This window comes from Triticum aestivum, chromosome 3A (genome assembly GCF_018294505.1).
Source record: "Triticum aestivum cultivar Chinese Spring chromosome 3A, IWGSC CS RefSeq v2.1, whole genome shotgun sequence".
Classification (NCBI taxonomy): domain Eukaryota; kingdom Viridiplantae; phylum Streptophyta; class Magnoliopsida; order Poales; family Poaceae; genus Triticum; species Triticum aestivum.
This window is the reverse complement of record NC_057800.1, coordinates 683655477-683665759: the sequence shown is the minus strand read 5'-3', so window position 1 is coordinate 683665759 and position 10283 is coordinate 683655477. Positions and strand designations below refer to the sequence as shown.

Below are 10283 nucleotides of genomic sequence, written 5' to 3'. Positions count from 1 at the left end.
TGTCAACATTCAGATGCTATAGGCCATCAAGAATGAGTTAACTGTTCACCCGCAAAGAAAAAAGTTAACTGTTAAGGTAGCTGCGTTTATTTGAATTCCAAGCTGAATCGTTGAGATTTGTCTCTCTAAGCTGTATTTTGCCGTTAGCACAACAACCTAGTTAAGAGGACTTATTTGTCGATCCAAGCAATACTACCACTACCCTTTCAGTGTGGGTGCGCAATGAATGCATGCGAGTGATGATCTTCTTTCTTTCTTTCTTGCTCTTGTTCTGGGGTTTGACGGGACGACAGCTCCCCTCTGCCTACTCATTTTAGAATTATCTTTCTTATTCAGAACCTCTTTTGCTATGCAGGTTTAAGGATGTGGTTGTATAACCAGTTCCATGCTAAACGACATTTGAGATACCCAGGGGTGTAGTATACCTAAAGAGCACTTTGATTCTTTCTTTTATATACTACTGAAAACATTTTGTTTCTTTTGACCGACCCCTTCTGATCTTCAATACCCACTCTGCGTATCGCATTGTTAATCTTCACGCTGCATGGTTCCAACGAGTGAGTTCTCTGCCGTGTATGATTGTACAATTACAAGATTCTAATGGGAATATAAAGAACCGTATATGATCTATGGACGGCTCTTTACTACATATTGTGCTGTTGAACTGTCACCATTATATTTCACCTTCCATTTTGACCATTTTACTCTTCACTGAAAAAAAAACTGTGACTATTTTACCGGCCTTGCTTGCTCTTAGGCACCTCTGGATTGGAGAGCACTGCAAGCAACCTCTCTGCCATGGTGGCTTGTTTGTTTCTACATATATATAGCTGACAAATGGTGAAAAGTGCAGAAGGAATCCAATACGAAGTGGAAAGTGGGGCCACCTGCAGAGAACTGGAGATCCCACCAGCAAACTGTCATTATATCCGACTCATCCAATGGGACTGATTATCTTTGCAAATGATTTGCCATCAGACAAGTAGTAGAATACCATCCGATGGTGTCACTTTTGTGATTGCTGGTGGTCACCTTCCATTCTCCGCCTAATTTTATCCAGGTAGGATTTAAAATTATACTTGCATTTCCTGTGAGCGGTCTCCGGCCCTAAGCTGTTGGTTGTTCCTCTTCCTCTCTGTTCTCTTCCCCAGGACCGACTAGTATAAAAGAGGAGGGTGCTTTTCTACTCTCCTTCAGACGACAAGGCATAGCTACGAGAAAGAAAGTCTCGTTGAAGAGAGGCAGAGGAAGCTCCCACCCACCCAGAGGGGGCTAAGAGGCAGCATGGAGTGTGCAGGGGAAGATGATGGCACAGGGAGTGGAAGCAGGAGGAGGAGCAGGAGCATGAGCATGGGCGGATCAGATGCAACGTCGACCATGAGCGACGGCGGCACGACGGCGGTCAAGCAGCACCAGGCTCTGAGGCTCGTGGAGGACCTCTCCCTCCCTTCGGTATGGTCTCCATCCCCCCTCCCTCTCTCTTTCAAGCTTGATCACGCCATGAAGTCTCCAGTGATTCTGCTTCTAGCTCTGCAATCCCAGCCCCGATCATATTCATGGTCCGCTCATATTTTCTTCAACTTCTCTGATTCTTTTTTCTGGTGAGGAGGATGTCAAGTGCGTCACACAGCCATAGTAGTTTCCTCTCGATTCCCTTTTCCTGATCCCGCTGCTCTTCCCATGAGGAAATGGAGTCGTTGTGAGTGGCATGCACACTGGAATCAATCTCTCGGTCCCATTCCCATTTGTCAATATGCACTAGCTAACCTAGCTTATAGCCCTCCTTGGATGCCCACTATTCTACTCCTATATAGTACCCGTGTCCTGCATTCAGTCCTCCCATATCGTGTGTTCCCTTCCCCTGCCCCGTCTGCAGCCCCATTGAAGTGCGTGAGCGAGTGACTGTTTATCTACTCCTTGGATACTCACGGTCCCCCTCTCATTTCCAATCACCTTTTTAGACATCATAAAGGTTGAAAGAGAGAGAAGGCACTGCATCAATCAACCAATCAATTCCACATTTTACTTTGTTTTGTTTGCACCGCACGCCCTAGCTAGAAACCAGAGACACAAGTGCTGAGATCAGAATGATACGTATCACCTTGTTCCTCCGACTCAGAAAGGGACAAATGAACGGCCACCTGCATCCGCACGGAGCTGCAGCGAGAGTCTGACGGTCTCATACGGACACGTCCCTACGCGTGCGTCAAGCCACTGTAGTGAGTACGTAGCTAGCAGCAGCACTGCACTGAGCAATCAGCCTCAAGGTGTCGGTCGTGTTCTTGGAATCACGGAGGTGAAGCTGAAATCGCCATGAGAAAACGAGTGGCCATGGACGCCATGTGTGCCTGCTTGCTGCTGCCATTAGGTAAGGTGTGATTCCAAAGCGAGATTAGGACTGGATTTTTGTTGTGTCTTTCTTGGATCTTGACCTGACATCACGTGCGTCCATTAGAGAGCCGTTAACCGGGAACAAGTCACGGTCACATCACTGTAGCAGCCTCGATCAGCAAATGGATTCTTTCCCCATTAATGCAAAGTACTAGCGGTCAAACAAATGCCTGCCCCTCTGGCTCACAACATCCTCCTCTGGGTTATCTTCCGTAGATCCCTTTCCTGCTCCGTATTCCTCCGGTCAAATACGGCACATGCTACGCAGAACGAGCCCTCCCTTGACCCGAAAAATACGAATATATTTCTGTACGCGGACTTATTAGATGTATGCAAGCATCTGTTCATTCGTCCATTCCTGTCACAAACATGCTAAGCATCTTTGAACGTGCTTTTATATACTACACCTACACGCGTTGCTTACGTCGCCATGCAAATTTTAACTGGGTGTCAGATCTGAAACATTGCCGTCCCCACAGTTTGGTTGATCCAGTCAGTCAAACAAAAACATTTCACCATCAGCTGGGCTAGCCAGAGCGTGCAGTTTTGACCCAACACCTCCGCACATGTAGGCTGCACCAGATACATACATATGGAAGAGGAAACGGTATTTTAATCAGAATACAAAATGCTTGGCACGGGCGAAGAGCTCTTACTAATTGGTTAGGTTGGATGACAATGTGCCCGTTCAACACTGACACATGGGATGGGGACGGCGTACATATACGTACATTGCATGTACAACAAAGACGCACATATACGTGTAGTCATGGATGTAGACATCCATATGTTTTATGTCTCTAGCCAGCACGCCTCTAGCTAGTTTAATTAAGATGCTCTGTGGTGGAAAAAAACTCAAACCGTTAGGATGTTAATGTCATCTTAGTGTTTTAACTGGTTATTACGGCGGCACCCGACAGTAAGGTACGAGAGGCACCACTCGGCCACATGCCTTTGCCCTCGCTGCTACAGCACTATGCATGTAAGGTTGTCCTTGATCGATAGAGATGGTATCATGCGTATCACAAGCGCCGCACGTGATGAGTATACACCAAGCAGCAGCAGCAGCAGCTTAAATTAACTTATCAGACCATGCCATTGAGACGAACAAGTGCTCCTGGCTAGTACTTGCAGCAGTGCAGGTCATGTGGTGCCCAGAACGAGGGAGGGAGAGAAATTTTCAAGTGGCAAGTGGTCAAGATAGAATGGTTTGGTGAGAGGGACGCATGCATGGGTTGCAATTAGCACGCAGCTCTAATATTCTTTAACTGTAGAGCGGGCCAGGTTGCTGGTTGCCGCTACCACCACTCGAGTACCATTAGCTAACCATCCACAATTAACCACCGTCCGTATGGCTAATAATCAAGTCAAGGCCTGACCGAGATTTAAAAACTCAGCTAGTACGTTACGTGCATCGATTAGTGGCTTAGCTGCGCAATGTGTTGACATATACTAGCTGGTTGCCGGTCCCTTTGCTTAATTGCGTAGAAGCGATGCAAGCATATTTGGTGCCGGGTTGATGATGCTTAATTAGCCAGTGCGGACGTTGATGGTGGAGATTTTAATTGGTTTCTGAATGCATATGCTGCAACGGATGCAGGTGCAGGTGGTGGTGATGAGCGCCAACATGGGCTGCTCCCACTGCCGACAGCGGGTCACCAAGGTCGTCACCAAGATGAACGGTGAGGATCCAACTGACATCTCATTTTAATCACTGATGTTCGCTGCAAATATCGTGCTGATGTGTTATTGGCGTGTATTGATCTCGTCTAGCAGGGCTGCTGGATTACATGGTGGATTTCGGGAAGAAGGAGGTGACGGTGAGGGGCACGGTAATTCACACCAAGAAGAAGAAGAAGAGGAAGAAGCAGCAGCAGTACATGATCGCTGGGCTGGAGAAGGTGCCGCCTGCTGCTAACGTGGGCGCCAGGACGCTCTCCTGGTTTTTGGGATGCTACGGTTCATAGCTAGTAGTACGTACAAAGCATAGTAGTATACTGTTATGTACTAGTTACTCTTTCTTCTTTATAATTTTCCCATGGAAATAATGTTTGCTGGTAGAGTGGTAGTGGTAACTATTGTGTATATCATGTCCTATAATCTCACATTTGCAAACTGCAAGGTGCTAGAGCACACATTGCAGGCTTCCAGTACAATTTTTGTATGTGGGCCTTCTCTGCAAGTATGAAATGGAACAATGAGGATTAAGTTAGACGTCGTTTTCAGCCTGGCTAACAGTAGTGTCTCGTATCCAAAGTTTCGAGTGTACATAGGCCCACCACCCTTAGCACGCCCGGCCTACTCGCTTACTTTGCCAGCCAAACTAAATAGCTTTATTTCATCATGAATGAATAGATCCACTGTCTCATGTCGAAAGTAAACCTGGATGGAAGTGGAGTGGGTTCAGAGAATCGCACGGGTCCTGGCTGAGTACAATACAGGAAGTGAGGGGCCGAGCAAGAATGGGCGGTGCGTGGCAAAAGTGAGTCAGATCAACAGCTCAAAGAGAGTAAGAGACAAGAAGAAAAGATAAGATGCCGATGGAAAGACGCAGGGACGTGGAGGGGACGATCACATGAACGATCTGATCTTGCTGCTGCTGCCTCATGCAAAGGTTCAGGTCATATATGTTGAGAGCTTTTGAGAAAATTGCATAAACCAACAGCTATTGGGGTCGATTTCGCATAGAACGCCTACTTTTCATGTTTGTCGCACAAAACACCACGTATTGGTGTAATCCATTGCAACCAGCTCTAATCCATCATTTGACTTTGTGGACATGATTCCCAACAGCTGGGTCCCACTTGTAAGTGTGCATGTGCCAAGAAAAAAATGCCACATCAGCAGGACAACTAAAACTACATTTCAAAATTAGTCAAAATTTCGAGATCAATACAATGCGCGTATATGGATTATCTTGTATTTTTTTTGCAAACTAGCAAAGTGGCCGTGCACATACGCGGGCTAGTACTTAACAAAGTTATGTTACTCCAAGTGGATACTTGCCATTTCTGACGATTGATCCTTAAGTGGTGGTTGAAACCACGCAGTTTTACCCTTAAACATACCTTGTGGTCATTTTCATGATATGATGAATTCCCCTTTCACGTTTCCAGAAATATCGGGCGCTCATATTTGTGTCATATCTTTTGGTGGCGATGCGCTCCAACATGTCGGTCTAACTGATGGGGCTGGATGATTGTGTACGTGGTGTGGAACCAGCTTGGCATGAAATGGCAGCACGCATACTAAAGTCCTTCATGTTAAAAATATATATTTCCTCCGATCCTTTTTACCCATATATAGGATTTGTCTGGAGCCAAACTTCATAAAGTTTGACCATATTTATGTTTAAAACATCAACATCTACAACTTTAAAGTTATATAATGTAAAAGTTAAATTCGTGATGCATTTAATGATGTTGATTTGTATTGTGAATGCTCATATTTTTTTATAAGTCGTTCGAACTTTACGAAATTTGACTCCAAACAAATCTTATATGCGGAGTAAAAAGAACCGGAGGGGCTGTATGGGTTCTTTTGTGGGGAAGTTCCACATGCATAAAATTTGAGTCAAAATATGAATGATTGGTATCGGTTAGAGATTTTCTTGTATGACCATCTACTATATGTTTGCATGAATATGTTCAGTAATTTGCAACATGAAAATTAAATCGTTTAGGATGACCACCATCTATGCACTATACCTTTTTTAGGTGTTCTGCATTGTACTTAATCATATATGATTAGTAAGAAATTGATTTGTTGTTTCCAATAAAACAATGATCTTTTTATGCTGGAATGATTAGTTGGGCAAGCGGCTAAATTTCGTGTTTTTGACCCTTTTCTGAAACTTGTTTGAGATTTGACCCTTGCAAAAAATTCGGGATCTAACCATTTTTTTTACCGTCAAGGTCCATGGCGATAGGGTATAATAGCTTACCGCCAAGGTCCCTGGCGGTAGGGTTGCACGCCCTACCAGAAAAATTTCCTAAGTATGAAACCTAGTGCATGCTCGCACCTACCGCCACGCACCTTGGCGGTAGGGGTGCACAGGCTACCGTCAGCCTATTTGGCGGTAGGGGTGTTTCCTACCGGCAAGGTCCCTGGCCGTCATGGATCCTGGAGGTAGCAAAAGGGTCAGATCCCGAAATTTTCACAAACTAGGGTCAGATCTCGATTAACTTTTAGAAAAGGGTCAAAACATGAAATTGAGCCTGGGCAAGCCCAATAGGCTGACGCAGATGCACACAATGTCCGTACATATTCTCTCACACACACACTGATACGTCTCCAACGTATCTATAATTTTTGATTGTTCCATGCTATTATATTATCAATCTTGGATGTTTTATAATCATTTTATTGCCATTTATATCATATTTTGGTACTAACCTATTGACATAGTGTCAAGTGCCAGTTGCTGTTTTTTTCATGTTTTTTACATCGCAGAAAATCAATATCAAACGGAGTCCAAATGCCACGAAACTTTATGGGGAATTTTTATGGGTCAAAAGGAACACAACGGCCGGTCATGCCAGCGGCCATGTCTCACCATGCCGGCACCATGCCAGCGCGGGCATGAACTTGATGACACAAAAGAGGGCGGCTTGCTAGCATACCATGTCTTGCATGCCGATGCTGCTCACGGGGCGGGCCTTGATGCTCTGAAGAATGGCGCAAAACTTGTTGCACTCTTGTTGGATCGCCCTCCATCGCTTGGAAATGGACAGCCACCCGCGCGTGCTCACAAGTTGGTAAGGCGGAAACTTCTTGCGCTCACGAAACTCTCGGTGGACATGAATCCAAAAGGTTGAATGCTTTTGTTCGGCGCCCGTCTTGGGGTCTTATCCAATGTCTCGCCAACACTCGCAAAGAAGCTTGTCCTCGGCCGCCGTGTATTCCTTCCTGCGCTTGCTCTTGCGCTTCGGCTTAGGACCAGCGGCTTGGTTGACGAGCTCGTCCTCGAACTAGGGCTCCACTTCGATGTCACACTCGTCCTCTTCCTCTAGTCCGTAGTCGTCCAGAAACTCGTGGTCGAGTGGGAAGCCGTCCAGGTCGATGCCGACCTGATCATGCATGAAGGCCGCCTGATCGGGATCATAGCCAGCGGCCGGCGTGAACGGCGCGCGACCGCCCTGGCTTTTGTGTATCGTCGGGATCGTAGCCAGCGGCCGGCACACCGCCCTCGAAGATGAGGTTCTGCATGTAGTCCTCGTTGACGGCGGACGGCATTTCCTCGAACAGGTTGTGGGCCTCCGGGAGCACGCCGGCCGGCGTCTGCCGCGCGCGTTTCCTCGCCCCACTAGATGACGAGCCACCGGCCACCGGGGTGGCATTGAGGTCGATGGGCGCGAGCACGGGCGTGGAAGGCATGACCATGCTCACGTCGGGCGAGCACTCCCCGGAGAGGTGGGAGGCCTGCGGGTACATGTGGAAGCCGGGCACCGGGTTGCAAGCCGACGCGCGGGGCGAGTCTGGCAGCACCATCCGAGGAAACACCGATGAGCCGGTGCTGGCCGCGGCAACAGCGGCGTTGAGGAGGCCGTGCTGGCCAGGGTTTAACCCTAGCATGTAGAGCGCCTTCTGTCGGTGTCAAAACCGGCGGATCTCGGGTAGGGGGTCCCGAACTGTGCGTCTAGGATTGATGGTAACAGGAGACAGGGGACACGATGTTTACCCAGGTTCGGGCCCTCTCTATGGAGGTAATATCCTATGTCCTGCTTGATTGATATTGATGAATATGAGTGTTACAAGAGTTGATCTACCACGAGATCGAGATGGCTAAACCCTAGAATCCTAGCCTATATGACTATGGTAATGAATATATCCTTTCCGGACTAACCCCTCCGATTTATATAAACACCGGGGGGATCTAGGGTTTACATAGAGTCGGTTACATGAGAAGAAATCTCCATAGTCGGTTACCAAGCTTGCCTTCCACACCAAGGAGAGTCCAATCCGGACACAGGAATGGTCTTCGGTCTTCATATCTTCATAGCCCAACAGTCCGGCCCATGGATAACAGGCTGGACGCCCGAGGACCCCTTAGTCCAGGACTCCCTCAGTAGCCCCTGAACCTGGCTTCAATGACGAGGAGTCCGGCGCGTAGATTGTTTTCGGCATTGCAAGGCGGGTTCCCCCTTCCGAACTCCTAGTTGATCTTCAGATGTAATGATTGTATCCGGGCTTGTATGCACAACCATAGAGGATATAATATTTCATGGGTTCAACCCACCGACCACTTTTTGGTAATATGACACCACGCCTGCCCGGCCTTTGCTTGCGAACCGTTTTAGCCGGCCCGTCACCCCACGTCCCAGGACGTGACCTTATTGGCGCATCTTATCTAAACGGAGATCGTTCCTCCCTTTTTAAGGGATTCCTGTCGACCCGCACGTGGGTAACCCAACCGTCGCTTGGGTACAACTCCTTGGAGCAAGTTTTTGAGGCCTGAGAGGAGACATTTGATATTTGCAGCCTTTATATAGGGGTACATACCCGTCTTTTTCTTCCAGACTTGCCTCTTCCTCAACCCCTGCTACCCTGAGTTCCAACACCCGGGTTCCGGTCGCCACCAGCCCCAATCATGTCCGGATCTAGCCGTCAAGGTCGGTGGGTAGCTTCTTCTGTTACGGAGGAAGATATCGCAATGCTTCGGGCGGCGAGGTACCTGACCGCTGAAATCCATCATCGGCTTCCTGCTGAGGGGCAGGTTATTCCCACCCCTAGATCCGGTGAGAGGGTCGTGTTCGTGTCCCACTTCCTCCGCAGGTTGGGTTTGCACTTAACCCCTTCATCCGAGGGCTCATGTTCTATTACGGGCTAGACTTCCACGATTTGGCCCCAGACTCTATTCTTCTTATCTCGACGTTTATCGTTACGTGCGAAGCCCTCCTCCGAACTCCTCTGCACTTCGGCTTGTGGCTCAAGACCTTTGATGTAAAGCCACGAGTGGTAGAGGGGGAGCAGGCCGAGTGCGGCAGCGCTACAGTGAGCAAGCTTGCTAGCGCCGTTTGGCTAAAAGGATCCTTGGCCAAATCTTCCGATCTGTGGCAGCAGGGGTGGTTCTATATCACCGAGCCCCGTAGCTCCAAGTGGGCGACCGCGCCCGCATTTTGACCCAGCCCTCCAACTCAACTTGCATCGTGGATTAATAAGGGGCTATTTTGGGGATCAATGAATGATGTGCGAACTCTGCAAAGTCGCATCCGAAGCCTCATTGAGAGGGACATCGACATAGCCAGCGTTGTTCATATAATGCTAGTTTGTTGGACCCTATCGTGCTAGCGACGGCCTCTTCGCCTATGGGAGTTCAATCCAGAAGGGACACGGACTCTTCAGAACTTCTTCGGCACAATGCACGAAGGAATGTGGAGATTAGTCTTCGGGAAACGAAGGCAATGGCCGGACACCATCGAAGATGTTGGCCTTAACTGCAACCATCCGGACACCCCAATAAGTACTCGTTTACTGAATACTTCATAATTAGATACCCAGTGGCAAGATACAAACAGTATCATCCTTTTCAGGGCTGGATAAAGAAGGTGGAATTGATTAGGTGTCCGGCTCCCCTTCCCGAGGACTCAACTACTCCTGTGTTGACAAGGATGCTGGCCTCGGTGCCACACCAGGCACCAGCAGGGGAGGGCGAAAAGATCCAAGATGACCTTGGTTCCAGAGGTAAGTCGGACACTGAATCCGGAGAAATCGACCTTTCCTCGCCCAAAGACGGAGGCGGAAAAGGACCCAGTATCCCTTCTTCGAACAGGAGGAAAAGGGCCGCCTCCGAAGATGGGGAGGGGCGGTCTCCCAAGAAGGGCAAGATGCCACTGTCGACGAGCTTGGGTTTGGAAAGTGATGCCGTTGAGCAGCTCCAACAAGGGGACAAG

General features: G+C 48.3%; 1 protein-coding gene across 2 annotated transcripts; it reads left to right on the top strand.

Moving 5' to 3' along the window:
- Positions 1-355: 355 nt before the first annotated feature.
- Positions 356-4605, top strand: LOC123063195 (uncharacterized). Of its 2 annotated transcripts, XM_044486928.1 has the most exons (5): positions 356-557; positions 758-1060; positions 1152-1452; positions 3992-4073; positions 4168-4605. In XM_044486928.1, exons 3-5 carry the CDS (start codon positions 1285-1287, stop codon positions 4356-4358), a joined length of 441 nt encoding a protein of 146 aa, XP_044342863.1. In that variant the 5' UTR covers positions 356-557; positions 758-1060; positions 1152-1284; the 3' UTR covers positions 4359-4605. The 2 variants fall into 2 exon arrangements, with proteins under 2 accessions (XP_044342863.1, XP_044342862.1); XM_044486927.1 differs by lacking the exon at positions 356-557 and having other exon boundaries at positions 812-1060; positions 4165-4605.
- Positions 4606-10283: the final 5678 nt, after the last annotated feature.

Coding starts and splice junctions, on each gene's coding strand:
- LOC123063195 (XM_044486927.1), top strand. CDS start 1,285: ATGGAGTGTGCAGGGGAAGATGATGGCACAGGGAGTGGAAGCAGGAGG. Junction 1,453..3,991: donor AGGACCTCTCCCTCCCTTCG/GTATGGTCTCCA, acceptor CAACGGATGCAG/GTGCAGGTGGTGGTGATGAG. Junction 4,074..4,164: donor GGTCGTCACCAAGATGAACG/GTGAGGATCCAA, acceptor GATCTCGTCTAG/CAGGGCTGCTGGATTACATG.